This window comes from Cebidichthys violaceus, unplaced genomic scaffold (assembly GCF_023349555.1).
Source record: "Cebidichthys violaceus isolate CVI_PGR_0920_01 unplaced genomic scaffold, fCebVio1.0.p SCAF_5, whole genome shotgun sequence".
NCBI classification, from domain to species: Eukaryota; Metazoa; Chordata; class Actinopteri; order Perciformes; family Stichaeidae; genus Cebidichthys; species Cebidichthys violaceus.
The window spans coordinates 3466092-3489229 of NW_027176705.1; the positions used below are offsets into that span (position 1 = coordinate 3466092).

The 23138-nt window shown below is 41.0% G+C and overlaps 1 protein-coding gene across 2 annotated transcripts in view; it reads left to right on the forward strand.

The window, feature by feature from the left end:
- igdcc4 (immunoglobulin superfamily, DCC subclass, member 4) overlaps nucleotides 1-23138 on the forward strand; it is a 58794-nt gene that overhangs the window by 27564 nt on the left and 8092 nt on the right. For both annotated transcript variants that reach the window (XM_068730343.1, XM_068730344.1), the window contains exons 3-17: nucleotides 2894-3035; nucleotides 6995-7128; nucleotides 12884-13018; nucleotides 13946-14098; nucleotides 14912-15319; nucleotides 15435-15599; nucleotides 16040-16177; nucleotides 16469-16651; nucleotides 17160-17372; nucleotides 17999-18100; nucleotides 18236-18428; nucleotides 19388-19515; nucleotides 20557-20727; nucleotides 20865-20999; nucleotides 22973-23075. In XM_068730343.1, coding sequence (XP_068586444.1) covers nucleotides 2894-3035; nucleotides 6995-7128; nucleotides 12884-13018; nucleotides 13946-14098; nucleotides 14912-15319; nucleotides 15435-15599; nucleotides 16040-16177; nucleotides 16469-16651; nucleotides 17160-17372; nucleotides 17999-18100; nucleotides 18236-18428; nucleotides 19388-19515; nucleotides 20557-20727; nucleotides 20865-20999; nucleotides 22973-23075 — 2503 coding nt within the window. The remainder of the gene's footprint in view (nucleotides 1-2893; nucleotides 3036-6994; nucleotides 7129-12883; nucleotides 13019-13945; nucleotides 14099-14911; nucleotides 15320-15434; nucleotides 15600-16039; nucleotides 16178-16468; nucleotides 16652-17159; nucleotides 17373-17998; nucleotides 18101-18235; nucleotides 18429-19387; nucleotides 19516-20556; nucleotides 20728-20864; nucleotides 21000-22972; nucleotides 23076-23138) is intronic.

Here is a 23138-nt window from a genome sequence, read left to right on the forward strand (position 1 = left end):
CATTATTATCTCACTGGAAGTAAAAGTAAAATGTCAATGAATTATCAAGAATGAAGAACAGACATCCGTCAGTATCAGTCATTCCCCCTGTTCTCTGTCCTCCTGTCTGCTTTGTCTCAGCCAGCAGAGAAGTTTACAAAAAAAAGAGCTTTTGGCCGATCGTGCTTGCTGTTGGATGAGAGACTGCAGTTATTGCTGATTGAATTAGGTTTAACTTTTGTTTACGTGTTCGTACTTGTTGACATGTTGGCAGGTAAAAACACTAAATAGATTAGCACAAAACTATGTTCACACATTCATATTTTAAGTAGATGCACCATAAGATTGAACATATATGGTTTTGAGTATTAATGCTGCCCCTCAGGAGGAATTGTAATATCCCTTAACTTTTTAACTGGTACCATTGTTAGGTCCAAATTTCACTTTGTCCCCTTAACCTCAATTTGTTCTGTGCTGTGTTAGAAAATGTTAGCATGGTAACATCCTAGAATAAGATTGTGAATATGGTAAACATTATACCTGCTAATCTGCATGCTGGCATGGTGAGTGGGAGCTTCTTAGGAGAAAAAAACTGTTGCCTCATTAGCGTTGTCTGGTGCGTTTTCATTTCTGTTCTCTTGACTTTATCATGCCACACCAAAACACCACTTCACGTTTGGTGTAAACACAGAGTGCAGCAGTATGCGTGACTGTACTCACAGTGGTGTAATGTGCTAAAGGCTGTAATGTCGGTATCCTAAGAAGGTCCCACTGACAATGCCAACATTTGCATATTTGCTTGAATTAAAATATTTCAAGGGAGAATTTGCTTGATGCAATGTCGCAATACCTATCAGTGTTTTGATTATCCTCCTGACGTCCTGACGTTGTTGAATGAGTAATGAAGGGAAAAACATTGTTGTAGGTGTCCGTAGCCACCCAGAGCTCTACAATAGTACCTCATATTTAGGGACCGGATGAAACTATGAATCTATGTATAAACCACAGACTGTCTATGGTATAATCGATAATGTTGCTGCTGTATTTATGCCTAGATGACATTATTTCTTGTGTTGATGGAACAGCTACATTGTTAGCATAGCCTAGCACTGATCGATCTAAACTCCACTCAGAAAATAAACATTTGAAAAAAAACATTTATGAATTGGCATCATGATGCAGTTATTTCAGCCTAATTTTGATGCATTTATTGCAAATAAATCACAGCAAAATCTGTTTATTTTGGGTTCCTACCGCTGTAGTGAACCAGCTGACGTGTGGCTTGCTAAATACAGCTCGAGGAAATTCACTGAGTGCCTCCGGATGATGCTGTGAACCCTGATATGACGGTGTTTGGTTTTCTGACGTATCTGGGATTTCCACAACATGTACAAAGCAGCAATAGTTTAAATTTGCCCATGTGTGGCGGTGCCTTCATGGGCTGATCGGAAAGACACTCGTTGCTGCATGTGCATTTCTAGCTACGAGTTTCTTTGTGATCAGCCCATTAGGCTCTTAGCTTTGCGTTAAAATTTCATGGCTCATTTACATGGTTTTGTCTAAACTAGAGTAACACAAAAATAAATAGCATTTTGTTCCCAATAGAAACGCTTTCAGAATCAGTTGGATTCAGTGCAGCACAGTCTGTAATTGTCAATAATAATACTTGCTATTGGGAATGTCATGTTTCCCTTAAGTAAGATCTAATCTGTTGTGAAAATATATTGTAAAGAAGCTGTGCAATTTGTTCACTCTTAATCCATTGGGTAATGCAACAGTATCTCTTTGAAATGAATTAATCAGCTTTGTCCTTCCTGCAAGATAGATCTCTAAATGTAACACTGCTGGATAATCTAAAATGTTTTCAGGCTCTGGTCGGAATCATTTCTGTGATTAGCCTCACATGGAGAAAAGGTGTTTCAGAACTTGATAAAGAAACCAGAAAGAATGACTGATTATTGTGTTAGGATGTAGTTTTTTTTTACCAAACACAAAATGTATGTGACATGGTGATTTCTAATCTTTTACAGTGTGTTGCTAATGTTGATTTTCTGTCATTACTACTGTATTTCTAGCCTACTTATATCAGTTCTCCCTCTGTTACCTTCCTGCTTTCTTCTTGCTCTTGGTTGTCTTCTCTGTGTTCTTTCTCTGCGCTCTCCTTTGATCCACCCCCCACTCTCCACTCCTCAGTCAGAGCTACAGGCGAAGTAGCTGGGACATGAAACCTGTTTTGTTCTTCTCTCCAACAGTCTGCTGGGGTCAGAGGTTAGAGGCCCTCAGACAGTGCTCTCTGCTGCCTCCTGGTGCTCACTATAATCTATAGGAGGAAGCTTTCCCATGTGTGTGAATGTGTTGAGGCTGTGAAAATTGGAGCCCTGCCAAGACTCCACCTGGAGAGAGAAATAGTCTAGCCAAACCTGATCAAATCCCTAGTATTTCTCATAATCAGGACATTCAAGTGTATAAGAAGTCTTTAATTAAATTACAAAATTTAAAACGGTGCCTTTTAAAACTCCCTGAAATGGCCAGAAAACAATATTCAGTATGGACAGATTCTTGTTGTTTATTGTGTTTTATTAAGGCTTGAACCCACAATAAGTGTATCAAATCCTTTTCTTCCGTGACCAGCTACATTTGTTTTACAGTCCATTTTATTTAGTGTACTTGGTGTGTATATGTGTGTGTGTGTTTAACATGATAGCAGTCAGTCACATTATGTGTGACCTAGTACATCAAACAAACTGTGTCCTAGAGGTAGCCGGCATGACACACACATTACAGGTCATTAAAAAAGAGCATTTGCACAAACAGCAGTTTATATATGGGCCACTTTTTGTGTCTGTCCTCTGGGATATCACCAACTCTGCTTTGATAGATACCCCCCTGACCTTTATCATCTCTTTACCCACAGGTCTGTCTAAGTTCCATCAGGAGCCGTCACCTCAAACGGTGCCTGCTGGGGGAGTGGCTCGCTTCGAGTGCCAGATTGAGGGAGTACCCACACCTGTTATTACCTGGGAAAAGGACACAGTGGCTGTCCCTGAGGAGATAAGGTAACCCTTTAATGTGTTGTTGTTGAACTTAATGTTCTTATTATTCTATTTGCTTTTCTGTCTATTCATTTTCTTAAAATGTCAATCAATGAATGATGTGATTACTTTGATCAGATGTTGTTATATTTATTGTTCTTTTTTATATGATACATTTTTTGGTGTTTCCTCATGAATATCCTTGTACTCTCCAATATATAATAGCATCACATCATTAAAATGATTGACGTGATGAGTCATATGGGAAATTACTTTCTAGTTTAATTACTTCCAAAAAAATAGATTAAACCATAGTGTTGTGGAATGTTTAATGTGGAAACACACACAGGCTAAGTGAATTGTATGCATGCTAATGTTAGTGAATATGATGTGAAGACTACTGTACTGTACAACTCAAGCTTGCTGTGGCCCTCCACATTTGGATGTAAGGTTAAATCCCAGTGCAGATAAAAGTCCCAGTGTGGATAAAAGCTAGTTATTGTAACAATAACATATGTAGTGTCATTCGGTTTACAGTTCATTTGTAAAAAAATTCACATGCTAAGTTCCATAAATTATCAGAAATGGAAGCACATGCCATACTGAAATGACCTTGTTTATCAAGCTTAGTTAGCTCTGTGGTATTACATTTGTTCCTTGCATTTGTTCTGATACATACAAATGTGTTTTTTTCACCGCAATGCTTTGCTTTTGATTTTCAAGGTAGAAAAGTCTTCATATTTAATTTCCTTTCATCCTTCAACGCTACACAAGTATTAGTGGAAGTAGGAACTTGTCACTCACTCATAAAGGACCAAATGTATTCTTCCATGACACAGATTATTTCAGTATCGATTTACTTGTTGATTACATTTGAGTTTTTCAGTTTAATTTGACATCCCCCTCATGCTGTTTGTACCCAGCTGTGAATTGAGTGTGCTATAGGCTGATGGTTGGTTGATGATTATCAATTATGCAACGCCTGTTGTGAATTTTGTGCTACAGCTTCACTCTTTCTCTTTCTCTTTTTCTCTTGCTTTGTCTATGCTTCAATGCCTCTTTGCAGAGTATCAAAAAACAATTAACAACATGCTAACATACATCTGATTTTATGGTTGTATAAATGTAATTCATGGTGCTGTTTAGGGATGCAACGATTCATTGGTATTTTGTTGACTTTCATCATTCGCCGATTGCAATGGAAGATGTTTATCTGTTGTGTTGGTTATTTGAGGTTGGTCTTGGACAACAATAATAATAACCAGCTTCTGAGACCCTGGCATGAGGACAGGTGCCGTTCACCTCGCCACATGTGGTTTGTTAACAAGTAAAATTGAAAGAATAAGTCGTTCATGTGGGAGTATTACACTCTCTCAGAGAAGATCAAAAATAAGGGGTGGTACAGCACCCACTACGTTACATTGGGACATTCTCCATGCCAGCCCGTACAATAATCCGTCGCCCGTAGTGATTCAGTCCCAGGTGAGCAGAGTGTAGCAGCGTGTCGGGCTGTCGCATCGTAGTCCTGCGTGTGTCCAGCTTAGGCAGCAAGGAGCTCTCCATCCACTCCTTACTAGTCCACAAGTAAAGCGATAGCGGATGATGTCATTCTCTTGAACAGATAATACAAATTGCTCAAGGGTTGCCAACTATACTTAATATATACGGTTATATATATGGGCGACCCATATAAAGCTTATGTTACTAATTGCTTTTGCATTTGGATTTAACTTATGTTTCACATAACAGATATTTATGGTGGTATTTGTTAGGTGTTAGATGTGGACATTTCTTGGTTCTAGGATGCATCGCGATGCTGATTGAAACGACTCTGCATCGAAGCAGTGACAGAACATAATCAGCAGTTTGGTTTCATTTAAGCTCAGTGTGAGTCGTTACTGTGTTTTGCTGTCATTTACTGTCTGTGGTGCTTGTTTTTCTTCGCTGTCCTCTGATCTCCGAGGGCGGAGCTTACACACATTCCATGTGCGCTGAGCTGAGTGGGCACTCGGTAGTCTGCTAACTTGTTGCTCTCGCTACCAATATTAGCTTCTCTGTTGTGAAAGAATATCTCTGGCCGTCGCCATCTTTGGCAGTGACGACAAAGCCTAACTTTCAGCTAATCCAAACATGCGGAAAGAGGTGGCTCGTCGGTGGAGCTGAGGCAGGCCCGGGTGATGCAGTAGAGCAGACAGCTAGCAGCTGGAAACCTGGGACGGCACCCACCTGTCACTCAAAGCACCCTCAATTATGCCTAACTTAAAGCCTTAATACAATTTAAAAAAAATGTTGCCAGCCTCAAGTGGCCGTTTGATGATTTGTGGTTTTTGGTACTTTGGCTTCATTTCTCAGCACCGGAGGTTGACTATCTGAGCCGGTGGCTTGCAGCTAACAGTGCTAATAGCGCTAACACTGCAAACAACCTCAACAGTGCTGACGGAGCTAACAATGTTTTATCTACGCTTCTGCGATGGCCTATGATGGAGCAAGCTGTAACTGCCGTATGATCGCTTTGCAAAGTGGTGACCCCGGGTACGCTCACATGCACTAACATGCACACGTGGCCGACCCCTGCTTTGGAAACAAAGCACAGAGAACCTCGGATTACAACTCACACAGAGGGAGACTGACTTAATTCTCTGAATGTTGTATCGAAAACCTTTAATGAATGCATGAAAAAAGGCTACTGCTGGCAAAATCACATGCCCGTCTAAGAAGTGTCCTCTGGCAATGGGACTGTATCAAAGTATATAATCAGGAATTAAACAACTATCAGAAAAGTATTGTAGATTCACCTTAACGATAAAACAAACTGTTCAATATGAACCTTCTGTGCTCTTACAGATAGAGAAAAAAAACATTTTCTAAATATATATCGGCTCCCACATCCTTGACAGATCTCTCTCTGTCAGCGCTCTCTCACAAATAGTCTCATTTACTGGGCCACTTAACGATATTGACATTTCAGTGTGACTCGACTGGCTCTGGCGCCTTGGAATTTGTTTTCAGCCTTATTGCACAGGACTATGTGCTAATGGCTGCTGTAGCCCTGCATGACCCGCAAACAGCTCGCTGCTTATGAGGTCTTATTGGTGGGATGTGGTTCTCCGACCTCAGGCGCTGTTAATGGCCTCTCACAAAGATGAGCCAAGGGATGGCTGCTACATCACAGTCTTTTTCTCTCTCTGTTCTCTCTTGCTCTAATGTGCCTTTCTCTCTCTCTTGGCCTCTCTGCCATCTCTTGCTCTTTTTCTTCGCTATCATCCCCTATACATCTATGTCCTTCCCCATTTTCTCTTCATTTATGGCTCCCTATCTTTCTCTTATTATCTCTTCTTTTTCTTGTTCCTGGATTTTCCCATCTACTGCCTCTTTATTCTCCCTCTGTCTTTTTCTCTCCACCTCTCCACTCCCTTCCCCGTCTTCTCTCCTCAACAGGCTACCACTGGCCACATTTTGGTGGGATTAATAGGCGATAAAGACGATAAGAGGTTGTGCGATAGCCCTGACGGCCTTAAGTAATGTGTCCAGAACATGACCTCCATAAGAGAGGGAAAAGTAGACATGTAGGTTTAAAGTAGAGTTAGTGAATATCAACAGCACAAAAGATAATATACACAAATGTAATAATTTGTATATACTGTTTTTTGGGGTATTCTGTGCTTTTATGAAGCTTGAGTGGTTGTCTTTGTATAGAGAACTACTTTCATCTTTTTAGTCCTGTAATTAAGTCATGTTTTGAGTTGCATGACTTGTAATTGCAACCTTTCATTGTAGTGGTTGCACACAATAGTCTCACTCCTCAATAAAGAAGGATGGAGTCCTGTGAGGATTTGTCAGGACCCCTGCAGAGTTGTTCAGCTGTGTTTTTCCTGCTGCAGGGCACTAAGCCATTTATTCAGTTGTTTTTCTCTCTCTGTCATTTGCCTTCTTACTCTTTCTCCCTCTGCCCCCTCTCCTCTGTTTCGTCCTGTGAAAAACAGGTTTATTTCCCTTCTTAACGGGGTGCTCCAGATTCTGGAGGTGACCAAGGAGGATGAGGGGGCCTACCGCTGTGTCGCGTCCAACTCTGTCAGGAGAGACATCTCTCATGAAGCCAGGCTCACTGTCACCACAGGTAAGGTCTGTTGCGGTGCTTTATAGTGTTTGAATAGGCAGCCAGGCCCCACTGGGAGCTGCCAGGCCATCCTCAAAAAATCCAATGTGAGTTTGAAGACTAGATGCTTGAAATGTATTCTCTCTGTATTTCTCCGGTGCTTACAAAATGGCACTCCCTCACCATGTATTGTGGGTAAATCAGTGTTTCTATTGGGTGTCTTGTGTTTTAAACTATAATGAATAATCTATATCTAGAGTATTGTTTCTGGCAATTTTGCATAACATATGTTGAGTTTGCATTATTTGGACTTGGATAATAACAGATTGCTATAATACTTAAAGATTCCCTCCAGACATGTTTCTAAGACAACTTAAGTACTCTGCTTTGAATAATAATTTGTTTCTGATTTCAAGTTTCCACACCACACTTGTATAAGTTGTACTTTGAATCATTATTGTCTGCCAAACTTGTTGTGATGTCACAAAATCATAATTGCACATACACGCCTTAAACTCAGATTTAAGGTAAGCACAGAGAAACTTTCCCTCGTCAGCAGATAAATGTGAATACAGCATTCTATTGTCAGACTCCGCACATACATCATTCTGCACAGGTCAAACACTCAAGTGAAGCAAAACACATCTTTTGAGTGGATGATGTCATATTATGGATTGCATTACAAAAGGAAACAGTGGCTCTGAATACATTCGTGGATGTTGTGTTTCCTCTGAGTATTCCAGGACTGTAGTAACTCCAGCAGTAGGAATAGCTGATGCTGCTCATATAGATGCTGTCATTGAATGGGGAATTATGAATTATGACTTTCGCTATCTATTCCCTTCTACAATAACCAGAAAAAGGGGGATAGAATGGGTGTAATGTGATGAAAATGTAACATACATAGACCACTTGAGCACCTCGGTCATTGCTGTATACGGTGATATGGCTTATGGACCTGGGAAAGTGAGAATAGTTGAATATTTAATTGTTTCCATTAGAAAACCCACCTTTGCAACTGTTTTCATTAAGCTGGACAGCAGATGAAAATATGTTTTGACAGAAGGTGAACTACAGCTCAGAGTTACACATGTTTCAACTCAATTCATTGAAAAAGTCAAATTTATTGTCTGAAGAGATGTCTGACACTCAGGTCATCCTGAGGCCACTCTCCTAATTGTTCCCTTAATTAGAACAAAACAAAGTGAAGCAGAGTTCGGTTATGCAATTACAACATATTTTTTTAAAGAAAAGACTTTCCTCAACTCTACTACGTGTGGTTGAAAAAACTGCCTATTTAATCCAACTCAAACTTCAGTGACCTTTGCCATTGTCCTTTATGCAATGTTATTGCGGTACATTTCCCTCTCATTTCTTATTAAAAGCATTTCTATTATGCGAAGCACTTTGAGCTGCTCATGTTTTGTATTAAATGCAAGTGGTGTGCATTTACCTCTCCTGTCCTTCAGACTTCATTTGCTGCAACACATACAGATTCAAGAAAATAGTGTTGGCAGACAGTAGGTTTACACTTTCAAATGAGCCTGCCGTGCTTGGTGCTGTTTGTTCATCTCTTCATCCACAGAACTCATTCTCCCTGTATGGCAGAAGAATTGAAAATGTTTCAGTGATTCATTTCCGTTACTAAATATGAGCATGACACACAAGTTATGCAATTCAGATACAAACATTATTTTAAGTTGTGAGTAAGTGTTGTAGGGAAACCATTTCTATATGTATTTATGTAGGATTCACTTAATTGTCTCCCAATAATCTTAAACTGTATCACTGATCACTTTGTACAAACTACAGTGAATTGTGTCAGAGAGCTGACTCTACATAGCCTCAACATTAATTTACTATGATCAAAATTATTACACATCTTGAAACCACAGAGAAAAATAAATGTAATCCTCAAAATGTCATGTCGATTAATTTTACAATAATCTGGCAACAACCAAATGCTAAATGTTAAGAATGCTCCAATCAATGAAACTCAAGGATGTCAATTAAATTAAATGACTTATGCTGTTTACTAGATAAAGACAAATCGTTCAGTCTACAGCATTTGACAATTTTGATATAAACACCCTTCTCTCTTTGATCAAAGTCCCAGGGTGACTGCATCCTATAAGGACTTGCATCAGTGGATTACATGCATTGAGCCATTAGGCAGCCCACATTAAAGCCATGTTTTATTATCTGCCTCTGTAGCTAGAGATCAGTCAACTGTAATTGGCTGCTATGTGGGAACCATTGTGTCCTATTTGAGTCACAGCCTTTGTGTCTTTTAAAAGAAAGCGGGAGGGTGACAGATGAGGCCACAGGAAGTGAGTCAGAAATGGGTTTTGGGCTTTAAAAGGTTTTTTTACACCATGTTTACAGCCACCTACCAGCCACTTATGTCATGATTCTGTCATCGCTTCACTCGCCCCGCTCCATTCTGAAGACACTGCCACAAAGTATGTTGTTATGGCAACACGTCACCTGTCAATTTAAAATGACGTTGGATTCAGGCGGATACATTGGTCTCTACTTATTGGTTCGCAAAAATCAGTGTTTTGTCAAATTTGGTGCAGGCGACATGTTGAATATTGACGCAGCGGGGGTGGAGCTTCAGGGCTCTGTTGACTTGATTATGTTGTCAGCAGCGGGCCTTTACAAGCAGCAGCTCATTGCCTGGAGTTCAGGCAATGAGCTGCTGCCTTAGTCTATCCAGCTGCTGCTGGATAGACTAAGGCCCAATGCCAATCTCCACACGCCTCAAAGACTGTGGAAACTCAGCAGAATACGATAGATAAGCCCGTGTGAGTGTGACTCCCTTGAGAGATAACGACTGTATAAAGGATATTGAATATTGTGTTTTGTTGAAGCTTTTTCAACAGACTGCTGTGATACGTGCTCTGTTGTACTCTCTTCCATCTTGCAAGTGAATAAACAGACAAAGACAACTTTGAATCTTTTGAAGACTTTATTTATTGACTTGCGAACAAAACTGTCTTCTCTCAATTAACATAGAAACTTTCCACAACAGGAATTACCCACAATTCATTGCAATGTGACGGGTAGCCAGTGGAAGCATGGAGACGTAAAAAAACATAAAATCAGAGGATATTTATTTATTTATTCATCTAATATTTATTTATTTTTGTCATTGAAGCTGTTTTGACTAAAACGAGTAAATAGATTATTTGAAATTACCTCTCATCTTGTGAGGAAAGAGTCTGGAAGACATTCAAATTATTGGCATGGTAACATGATATATTGCAGAAAAGTGCTGTCCCATTCATATTTACACCATTTCAAGCCCTTACAGTATCTCACACTCAACCAGTTAACAGGTGATGTCAGTAAGTCCCTGAGGGTTCAGGGTTTGAGGCTTTAGGGGGCAATTTGGGTTGGGTCTGACTTCACTTACAGTTGCGCGTGGCGCCGTAGCGTCGTAGCGCCAACCTCCGCAGACGGCCTGCGAGTTCCGAGTATGTAGGATACGGAGGTGTTTATTCTCTATGCGCTGTGCTCTGCATTATTCTCCAAAATGCCAGCGGGCGTACAACAAAATGTACTGTGAAGAATCGAGTGAATATTATAGATATGCCCATAGACTGTAGGTGTAACTGGCAAAAGCCATAAACTAACCTCCACAATGGCGAGAAAGGATTGTAGTTGTCTGTAAATTCATATCTCTACTCTCTACTTTTTTTGCCTTTGTACAAGACCTGTAAAGACAGAAGTCAAGTATGCATTATAAGAAAATAAAACGATATTTACTGAAAATGTTTACTCAAATAAAGATTTTTAAGACCACCTTTTTCTAAAGCATATAAAAGTGAATTGGCCTTCTTTATATAATCCTTAGACGCGCAAATAGTGTTTTTATCAGTGAACTATTTGTGACAGTCACATGATTGCGTGCGCCAAGTTACAAAAATTCAGTAGTGCGCGACCACCCACGTCGTGATCAAGGCATTTCCTGCCGTGCGCGCCTAGCGCTGGCTTCACTATGGCGAGTATAAACTAAGCTTTATCCTCCAGTGCCTGATGAGTAAGTGATTGAAACCAATTGCATACAATCACACACTGCAGCAGGAGAGGGTGCCCCCTGGTGAGAGAGCAGGTAGAAAACACAACACACTACAGCACAGCAAATAACACTGGAATATGTACAGTTTATTTTATTGTTTTTTCACGCCTCTAATGACAAGAAGGCTGATGTTTCTGGCTTTTTTCCCCCTTGGTGCTTTTCCTGCTGTTGTGGATCCCATGAAGGAAACTACTTAAGGCTTTATTGCGAGCCATTACAAGTGGCATACATCACATCTAATGCCATCACTTCACTTTCTTGCACTTCACAAGTCTATGAATAAAGTACCTCAACACCCATAGCCAAGTTTAGACGGCTTGATGTTGAGGTACTCAAGTCCATGTACTTAACAAGTGCTGCAGCTGCTTTAAATCTCTACTTTATGGTTTCTTCCATTTCCTCTTTACTTTACCTTCAGTTTTCTCCATGCTTTACGCCCACACCCATCATGTCCACATTAGACCTCTATGAAGGCTCACCCTGCAGTGCAGTCCTCGCAAAGGTGGACTGACACACTTAAAACCTTATGCATAACCAAGGATTGCTGTATGTAATCTCAATATTTAATTTATAATGTGTCTACAGGATGCCAGGTCTTTCTCTGGAGGTCATTAGCATTATGTGCTGCTGAGACTGTCTGGGCTAAAGAGAAATGCATAGAAGTAAGGCTCTCTAACGCAAGCTGTACCTTCAATATGTTTTGAAGAACATCCTTAGTTGCTAAAGAGCAGAGATGTGTCTCAATTCCATTATTGAGGCCATTTTATCAACTGGTTAGAAAGATTCTTTCTTTTGGATTCTTTTTTTCTCTCGTTTTCGTGTCACAAACCCCTATGTGTCTCTAGCCGCTTAGAAACATCACCTCCTTTCTCTATCACACCAATCTGCTCTCTGTCAACCATTTGGTTTAATTATTCATGGTAATGTACAGTATGTCTACAGCCTGTTGTGTCAGATATGCACTGCTACCTGTAAATAAAATGTGCTATAAGGGCATCAAGCCTGTTTCCCAGCAAATCCTCTCACATCAAAACCTCTGATGAAGATTTCCTATTCAGGTCATATTCATCCATCTACTAAGAATTGGTCTCAATCAGAAAGTCTCAATCAGATACCAATTAGCCAACTATAGGCTGTTCTAATGATAAGGTTACTTGTCATGTTAGAAAGTAGTAGAAACTAGCCGCTGATTTAAAGGGTACGCTAACAGAAGTCCGTATTCAGGTTGTCACCGCAATTCTCTTTGTAGGTCAGAAAGTCAGTTGTTTCTTAATCCGCTTTTGTGTCCAAAATGAGTGGTTCCTCTTCTTTTTAGCAGTTAAGATTAAGGCACAAATACAGTATTGCTGCGTTCCGTCTTGTTTTTTTAAATATAAAGCTGGAAACTATTTCTTGAGTATTTCATGTTGGCAGTTTACATAAAAAACAGGTCTAACAGTGATTGGTCAAAGATGGGATATTACCAAAGCCATACAATCAGACTGAATTGCCATTTTGTTTCATTTCATTGGTGAAGAATGAAGTATTTGAATTGCTGAAAACAAAAAAGGATGTAGTCAGCCTTTCAGAAGTCGGGACCAAGCTGGCACCATCTTTCATTCAGCCGAAAGATTCAAACAGGCAACTATCACAAAGTCAAAAAAATATTTCATTATCCATAATACCAATATACACTTCTTTTCTTCCTTACAGGCTCTACTGAAGCCCTGAATGGCGTTGCCATTGTTTCCCCCCCTCAGAATGCAACAGTCGTGCTCGGCCGTCCCGCTGTGATGGAGTGTATGGCACAAGGCCAGCCGAGGCCACTGGTGTCCTGGAGCAGACAAGGTAACGCTTGCAAATGCTCTTTTTTTTTCGTGGTTGTCATCCTGTTTGTTTAGTTGCATCTGTTGCGCTTCCATACATTATCTGTGTCTCACCATTTATCTATCTATCTGTCTCTCACACACAAAGAGCAAATATCAACAAGTCAGGATTAGATTTGCGTACCTGTGGCTGTAAAGTTGTTGTTTTGCTGATGAGAGCTATCTCCCCTCTGTTGTTCTATTGTGCATTGAGTCATACTTTTCATAAGATGATTTGTCACCTTAATTAATTCACTCTGCAGCTTTCTCTCTCTCTCTCACACACACACACACACACACACACACACACACACACACACACACACACACACACACACACACACAGTGTTGGTGGTAATATTAATAATAATTGGAATTTCTTTGGGCTGTGATTGGGCAACATCTAGTGCTGCATCTGAAATTCTTCCCACATTAGCATTTAACATTTCACTGTTCAGGGAATTCTACACATTGTATCAGTTGTCAAAAACTGCAGTACGATATGCAGATCATGTGCAATGCAAAGTGATAGCTTGTGCTCAGTTACTATTTTGTACGTGCCATAGTAAGGTAATTCACCTTGTAGATGATCATTCTATGTAAAGCATCCAACAACAGCACAAAATGGCGGACAAACTAAATAGTGGTCTGTATGGTGAATAGTGAAGGATTTTACACACAGTGTGCCAATGCAGACGCCTCAGTCGACCCAGACTAAAAAGTCACAGAGCCATCTGTTGGTCAACCTATGGGATTACAGGTCAAATCCTCTGCTGCCTCTCTCTTTTGTGCTGTTTCTCAGGCAACTGAAAGCCTGAGAAATGATCTTCACTTTTCTCAAGGCCGATCTCTTTCTTCTGTATGATTTGAGACTGTCCTGTTGTTCTTTGTTGCTTTCTTCTTTGATCAGACGGAAAGCCCATTTCCACTGATGTGGTCGTCCTCGCAACAAACTTGGTGATTAGGGACACAAGGCGTCACCATGCCGGCGTCTATGTCTGCCGGGCCAACAAGCCCAAGACCAGAGAATTTATCAATGCTGCTGCTGAGCTGCATGTGCCTGGTAGGAGACCTGTTTTGTTCTGTATATAATGACGGATTAGACATGTCTGAGTGCTGCTTCATTGAGACTAGTCTCTGTCACCAGTTAACTCTTAAACAGAAAATAAACTCACAAAATGTCAATAAAGGAAATATTCTTACACCTAGGCAGAAAAATACAACCCTCAAGTTTCTCTCTTACTAAGATAGGTTTAATTGCAATCTTAACTTATTGTGAAATACACTTCATTCAAACTTCACAGAATTTAAAAAAATCACTTAACATGCCTGGGCTAGTCTTACCACTGTTCCAACATTCAGCAACTCTGGTTGATCAAAATACATTTTTAATCCTCAGAGTAAGATGTGAAAATATGCCGCCACTATACACTGTTTCCCCACTGGGTTGTCATCGGCGACAGTATCCAACAAAAACTACCCACGCTCACATTCTTCACAGCAGAATGATTCTGTTTCTGTTGGTATTAGAAGGCAATTTGAGCAAAGGCACCACTATCTCTCGTCAGCTCAGGTTCTAAAGGATCCCCACCATTCATTACCTCCCCACTGCAGCTGCGGCCTTCAGGGGCCTCTCTCGGACTGAATGCGACTGAAAATCAGAGTCAGCCAAAATTATCGTCATTCGTAACATCCTCTGCACACACATATTTTTGGATGCCATTTTCGTCAGTGGCAACATAACACAAGCCAAGTGAAGCAAGTTTTTCAAAGAACATTGCGCCCCACACAATATCTTTGGCGTGTCCCTTTAATTTTACAGTGCACATAATCCGATTCCCCTGTAAATCCTGGATTTGTTTCTTTCTTCCAACAGCCCCTCCAGTGATTCTCCAGCCCCCCGAGACAGTGTCCCTCTCCCGGGGAAACACAGCCAGGTTTGTATGCAACAGCTCTGGGGAGCCTCCTCCAGTGTTGCACTGGCTTAAGGATGGTCAGCCCATCAAGTCATTTAGACGAGTAAAGACCCAAAGCCCTGGAGTCCTGCTCATCAACCAGCTGGCGCTGGAGGATGAGGGCTACTACCAGTGCATAGCAGACAACGGGCTGGGCACGGCCTGTGCCACTGCCAAGCTGACGGTCATTGTGAGGGAAGGTCTGCCTAGCCCTCCTCGCCACCTGTCTGCCATGCCCTCCAGCACAACTGCCCTGCTCATCTGGGAGAAACCTGAGTACAACTCGGACCAAATCATTGGCTACTCTGTGCACTGCCAACACGCCGCAGGTGCGTCTCTATTTGTGTGTGTGTGTGTGTGTGTGTGTGTGTGTATAGCAGTACAGTAAGTATGTACACATTTCCTAAAAATTTGATTTGATTTTACATTTTTCATCTATTTCAGGCTCGGATAACGAGGAGTACCAGTTTGCGATGAACAACGACACAACAGAATATCATATCAAAGAGCTTCTACCCCATACTGCTTACACATTCTTTGTGGTGGCTTACTCTCCCATGGGTGCCAGTCGCCCATCACTGCCTGTTACTGTAGAGATGCTGGAGGATGGTGCGTAATCAATCTCATAAACTCATACTGGTAACCTCAGGCCAGCCTTGGATGCTTCACAGAGCAAAAATCATATCGTTCCAACCTTGTAACTCCTCCGGATTGTTAAGAGTTTATGAGTCATCTGTATCAGCCATTCATTATGTGTCCTAGTTATTATTTAAAGAGTAGTAGTAGTAGTAGCTCACTGGAGACTCAACAGAGTATTTTTGACTAAACCAGATGTGTCACAGGAGAGTGGAGCTCAGTTCAACCAAACACTGAATAAGACATGTTTAGGTGACCAAAAAGTTAACTTTGGGTTAACACAAACCAGTCTAAAATGTCTTTGTGAAATCAGCAGTGCCTTACAGGAGTCCAGTAACTGTGCAGATTTATAGGATATGCCTTGAATGTGCGTTATCAAACAGTTTAGTATGTCCTTCTATTCCCTCCTTCAGTACCAAGTGCACCTCCTCAGCTGTCTATAGTCAGCACCTCCCCCACAGACATCAGGCTGATGTGGCATCCATTGTCCTCGCAGCACAGTCGAGGGGCTGTTACCCGCTACCGCATTGAGTATAGCACTCTGGATCAGGGTGAGTAACCCCTGCAGGATATCAAGTTGATCTGCCAGTGAAAGTACAATTTAGTGACTCACAGAGTATAATTCAGGAAATTTACCCATTTTGGTTTCTTCACATAATGTATTCATAGAAAAGGGCAAATATTGGCAGCCTACTTTACTAATGTTGTATGGTTCTGTTCTGTTTGGGATAATATGTCAGATTGGCTTAAGAATGCAGACGCTCAGAAACGATGGAAGCGTTTTCAAAACAGATTGTCCTTTTAGAGACAACATATTTGAAGTGTGTTATGTGTTCCCACAGTGGACACTGTGTTCTCTGTGGAAGTAAGGGGTAATGAGACTCAGTTCACACTGAAAGAGCTGCAGCCCAACCGGGCCTATCGACTGAGGATAGCAGCTGGGACAGGCATTGGCTTTGGGGTTGCCTCTGAGTGGGCCCAGCACCAGACATTAGCCCACTACAACTACAGCGACCACATCATGGGTAAGGAAGGCACCAGAACCTGACTCTCTTAGCATTTGTTCATTCCTAAAATTCCTGTTTTTTTATGCAGAGTTCCCTCTGGTGTTGTAGTATACTTTTTGGAATGACATGGAATTTTGAGAGCTTTAATCCATACAGGGAACATAACTTCTCACTGTGAAACTTTGAGTCACTTTACACTTTTTTGAGATTATTATTTTCTGCTTGTACAGTAAGTCACCATTTAGTCACTTAGTAGACATATGACACATAGGCCAGCAGTCATATATAATGAAACGTGAAATACTGGAATGTACAATTCTATTGAAGTCGCATTATCAAGAGACAAAGTCCACATTTGCTTCATGAGCATCACTAGTTTTTCCTCAACCTAGAGTTATTTGTGAAATGTGACATATCAGCTATTAGCAGGACAAACAACAGGTCAAAATATACTGGGAAATGCTTGTGGATGTTGATAATGTTACCATGTGGAATTCTTTTTTTAACTTTTTTCTAAATATTTCAGTGATCTTTGCCCCCACTGAGCTGAAAGTCAGAGCCAGAGTGAACACACTCAATGTGACATGGCATCCCTCGCCAAATCACACACTGGTTTCTGGTTACAAGCTGTCCTGTCGAGAGGTGGAGGCTGATGAATCAGACAATGTAGAAAAGACAACACAGACCCACACCATCAGGCTCCGTAAGAAGGCCAGGTATCATCTCCTCACTGGGCTGGGTAAGTACATTCTCCAAATGTAACATGCTTTTGATTCTACATTCATATTTATATTATTACCATGGTCAATGGTATAAATATGATTTGCATTCATCTACTTTTGACTAAATAAGAAATCAAATTATGCTGACTTTGCTGTAGAAAAAAAGGTTTGATAAAAATGTCTCAGCTATTTTTACAAACTTAGTACACTAAGCTTTAGGAGAGCCTTGTTCAACTCTGAGTTGAGTATTTACAGTGATTTAAAGTTGCTTTCACTAGCACTCTTATTTAAAAAAAAAATAAGGAACATAAATGGACAGACACCTCTCATGAAAAGTATAATTCAACGTTTCATTCTAAAGTATTTAGTAGCTTAGCTGCCATTAGTGTTACATTATAGGTACAGCATATCAGACCAAAATGGATTGACTACGTTTAGATGACATCTAGGGCCTAATTTCAATATTTAAATGGCTTGTCTTTGTAACATATAATATTTATATATATACATTTATTTTTCTGTTTTCATATTTGTCTTTCACTCTCTTTTGCTGTGTGTGCGTGTGTCTGTGTGTGTGTGTGTGTGTGTGTGTGTGTGTGTGTGTGTGTGTGTGTGTGTGTGTGTGTGTGTGTGTGTGTGTCAGTCCCTGATCGGCAGTACGAGGTGAGAGTTTGGGCATTCAACAAGCAGATAGATGGAGCAGCTGCTGTGTGGAAGGGAAGGACAGACAAGACCCATGACAGAGGTAAGATTTATCTTACTGCAGGTGTGTATTGTTGAGCGTCTTGTAAAAAAGGCATTCCCTCCCTCCATCACTTTTATGGGATAATAAAAATGACAAATTGTATCAAGGCAAATAATGTGTATGTGTGTGTTAAAGCGTCGTCGTCCTTCCCGCCCATGCGCCCCCCTCCATTGCCCCCGATCAGCATCCAAGCCATGGCCAACAGCTCCACCTCGATCTGGCTGCGCTGGGAGAAACCACGGTTCAGCAACGTACGCATCATCAACTACACAGTGCGCTGCAGCCCAGCTGGAACCACCAACGCCTCCCTGGTCTCCTATTATACCAGGTCAGAAACCAGTTCAAACAACAGAAACTTAATAATTGCCTGTGATTTTACAGAGATAATAGCCCTGGATATCTCAAAATGTATCACCATAGTTCATGGTCAACATTTGAGCAATACTGCTTCCGGTATAACTCCTTATATATTAATGTTTATATTGCAAATCACATTTTAACAGTATTTGTGTGTGAACCCATCAATTCAATAATCATACAAACCTGAACTGTGATGCAAAGAAACACCTTGAGAAGTAGCATGATATTGTTTATAAAAACGGGTCACTAACAAGGAGCATGCTTCAGGAACTGCCCTTGATTAGTTGGACATTCTTTTTTTTTGTCAGGTCAAAATCAGCTTGCGTTTGCCACCAATACATTGCTTCACTAAGCTTTTCTGGTGAAAGAGCCAGAAGGGAGTTTCTTGAAGGAGACTCTGCATTTCTTTGCATAAAAATGTTTTATTTACAACACCAAACACAAAACCAACACATTTTTCTTGTTAGAGTTCTGTTATCTTTCAGGTAGCTATGAGTAACTCCATTATTATCCATCATTCATACAGTAATCGAAATGAAGCACATAATATTGCCCTTGGATTTATTTAACCCTCTATCCTTAACTTGGTACTATTACTCTATGTCAAGAACTATACCCTGTATTCCTCCTGTCTTCACCATCATTGTTATGTCATATTTATTCAAGAAGTATCTTAAGTAAGGATATGGAATTCTTGGGTTAAAGAGGTGCATTAATAATAAAAATAATAAATTAAATGATTGTCAAGTAGATGCATGTAATAAAGGTAAAATAGTAAGATAATGTATATTGAAGCTGAGAGTGGTCCAACATGCTGTACAAACTAACCAGGCAAAATTTAACAAAGTCAGTTATTTTTTCTGTCAGCCCAGAATACAGACCATACACCACACACTCAGGACTCTCCCGTGCTGTTGTGTGTTGCAGCTCTGCTCAGGAGATACTGCTCGGGGCGTTGAGGCCCTTCACCCGCTATAAGCTGGCGGTGCAGTCTAATGGTGTGGACGTGGTGGGACCCTTCAGCGGCACAGTGGAGGAGTCTACCTTGTCTGACCGTGAGTCTCTGCTGTGCTCCTATCAGTGCAGTCATTTAAGTTAGTGTTCCGTTTTAGTCCATAAAGAGGGGTTGAGGGGTTTCCTGTAGTATTTTGTGGTCTTTAAAACATGCTTGATATAGTGATTGTATTTACTTTTATTTGGTTTTTTTTTGTGAAAAGCACTTTGTAACTTTGTTTTTCAAGGGTGCTGTATGAAGAAGGTATTCAAACATTCTTGCAGAGCTATGCCATTTTGTTGGCATTTACTTGGTTTGGAAATTAGTAAGTCTTTTTTTTACTCACTTGATATGGAAGACACTCTTCGCTCTCACAACTCTGTAGTGCCCTTAAGCATGTCACTTCTTGCTTTGATCTTGAAATATATCCCACCTATGTTTTTTTATTGTGTCTGCTTAAATATATTACCTCATGTTCCCTATAAATCATTTATTTCATCTTGTTCTTTAAGTGCACATTTATGCATTCAGATTTTTTTGTCTGATTAGCTGCACTTGAGTTATATTTTATCACTTTAATCTCCAGCTAGCAAGGTAAAAGTGTTCCAATTTTGCTTTCTGAAGCCTGCAGATACGGTAATATATGCATTTGCTTGCAAGTGAGTGTGCGCTCACTCATGTGTGGATCAGTGTGCTGGCTGGCCTGTGGCCAGTGGACATGGGAATTCGTGGTTGGCATTGATGGCTGATAACTGGCTATAATGGAATACCCAGGTGTAGTAGTGGCTCTCATATTGGCCAGCAGCTCTGCCTGTAAACCAAGTAAGGGTGGAGAGTGTAGAGTGGGCTGCTTTTAACGACATTATTACCACCAGTCACTCTGTTGTGCTCTCCAATGCCATGTATCATCACCTGAGCCCAAGCCCATTCCCCCATTGCCCTGCTTGTCCCCTCTATCATGTACCCAGGTGGTGGGGACATGAGGACGCAGATGGTTGTCACACAACATGTCAAATCCCCCACCAAGACAATATACATTCCGCAGCTGTGAGGCCTCATTTCTGGGCTCTAATTACTGACCTAGTCCTCCTCTCTCCTTCAGGGCCCTCCACACCTCCTGAGGAGCTGCAGCTGAGTGCTCTGGACTCCTCGTCTGTGGTGGCGAGCTGGCGCCCTCCGCTGGAGCCTAACGGCATCATCATCAGCTACAGGATCTTGTTCAGTGGCAACCTCAGCCAGCCTGAGCACTTGTGGGAAAACCTATATCAGGACGGTAGGTGTTGGCTGGCATGACACAAATCCTGAGCCCTTTATTTTTATAATCCTGTTTAATACTTAATGAAATTCTGAGTGAAACTGTGATTTATGATGTGCCTTGACAGTGATTTCCTATCCGTCTGTCTCTCACAGGGAGCATTACCAGTGTGGAGGTCCAGGGTTTGTCCAGTGGCACCCGTTACTTTTTTAAGCTGGGAGCATCAACTGAGGTGGGGCCAGGGCCTTTTTCACCTGTAAAGGATGTTCACACCCCCCTTCAGAAATATGGTATGTGCCAAACAGTACTTGCAATATATAGGTGACCTTAATAACAAGAAAATAAGTGATGGTAATTTTAAGAGCAGTGGTTGCAGTAGTTAAGGTTGCAATAACAGTTGTAGTAGCAGTAGTTCAGTAAAGAGAGGTTACATTCGTAGTCTACAGAATACAGAATATGAATAATTTTGTTTTTTATGATCTTCTCCTGTGGCGTCAGCCTGTGTTTTCCATTACCCATCTTTGTGTTTGTGCAACTAACCTGGGGGTTGTTCAATACGTGTATGTTTTGATTGTTTGTTGGATTAACTCTAAAGTGGCAGAATCAAGAAAACAACCTGCACCTTCATTTTGTCCTCCCCGCGGCCAGGAGACCACCCGGACAGGAGGAAAGTGTGCACTGGGAGACAGACCCCCAGTCTGCAGCCTGCTAACTAAGTGCTAACTGAAGGGCCGTCCATCTCCTGGAGCTGCGCCTGCTCTCCTTCGGTTAAGCAGCCTCCTGGTGGCGGGGAGGTCGAGACAAAAACATCATCAAAGTCATCATCTCTTTTCTGCCACTTTGAATTTAATCCAATAAACAAACTATCAACACGCACACAGACGCTGTACCTTCAACGTGATTGACAAGCCCTTAGGGCAGCTTTACATCTTCGTCCTCTTACGATGGAGTCGGGGCAGTCTGGACACTACAGTGACTCACTATTGCCTCTTGAGGTACAAGTGGTTTTGCAAGACAGGACAGGCCTTTTCACATTCTGTTGATAATGTTAGTGCTTGTTTTTTGAATGTTTTAAACAAAAATTATGGCCGTATTTTACATATTGCCTCTTTAAGTATTCTGAGATTCAAAATCGTACAGCCATTTTTGCAGACGCAAGCCTTACCATGCTTTCACACCCATACCCATGCACACACATACACACTTTTCTATCACTCTAAAGTGGGTAATTTGTCCCTGCCAGCAGAGAAAGTGTAGCTCAGTAGGACACTGTTATTTGCTTCTCCTATTCTGGTGCATTGTGAGGAGAAGTGTGGGTATCAAAGGGGCGGCCTCATCAGCCACCCCCAGGGGAGATCTTTGAATTACTGCTCTTTGTGCAGAATTGCTGTGAAAAGCACTTTCTTTACTTTCATGTCACTGTGTTTAAGCATGCAATCTCATTATACACTTTGTGATTCCATCAGGCAGCATTTTAGCTTTACTTTAAATTATGAAATACGCTTTTTGTCTTCAATCTTAAATAAAGAACTATTCTGTCAACTATTATCCAACATGAGCCTGTCAAACTCATTGCAATTACAAACAGTTCATCAACAATGAAGATAATTAGTATTCAATTGGTCTGACCATTTAAGCCTTTTTCTTCTCTTATACGTATAGAAGAATATTGTTGCGAACCTGCTATCCACCAACCTGTAGATCATATTTCTGGAATATCTGAACAATAAACTTTCCTGATGCAATAAGCAGTGAAAATTTATTTTTGTTGTAACCAAATCCTTAATAAGAGTAACAGGTTTATTTTGTTCACATAGGCTGTAATAGTGTTGCCAGTGTGAATGGGAGTGAGGTGGCTGGTGGGTGGTTGAGAGCTCCTGCCATCTGTTTCCTCTCCTCTCTATGTCCAGACTGCCAAAAATACCTAGCATAAATGAATATCAATGAAGGTCTGCTGTCCCTAGTTGAATGTCGCCTCATATCTCTTCATTATTGTAACTTTGTCTTAAATACGTCTCAATACGCAGTCTCAAAACATCAGGCCTGAGCCAAACAGTATTTCAAACTAGAAATGCATTGTATCTTAGTACTTTTTAAGATGGAGAGATATGAGCCAGATAATAGCTACTGGCAACAGATCACATGTGAAAATCAATATGGCATATATTTCTTCCATGTGTGAACTCTGTTTTTCCTGGATTGTTGTTTACATTCATTCTGACAGTGTTTTTCTCCTATTCCCTGTTGTCTGATATTTGAACAGAGCTGGACATCCATGCAGTGACAGGCATCATAGTTGGTGTGTGCCTGGGACTGATATGCATCCTCCTCTGCATGTGTTTAAGCTTTCGTAATGGCAAATCAAGGTAAGGTAACTGTACAGTGTCAGCAGTCGTACAGAACCTATGCACATTTGAATGTGTTCAATG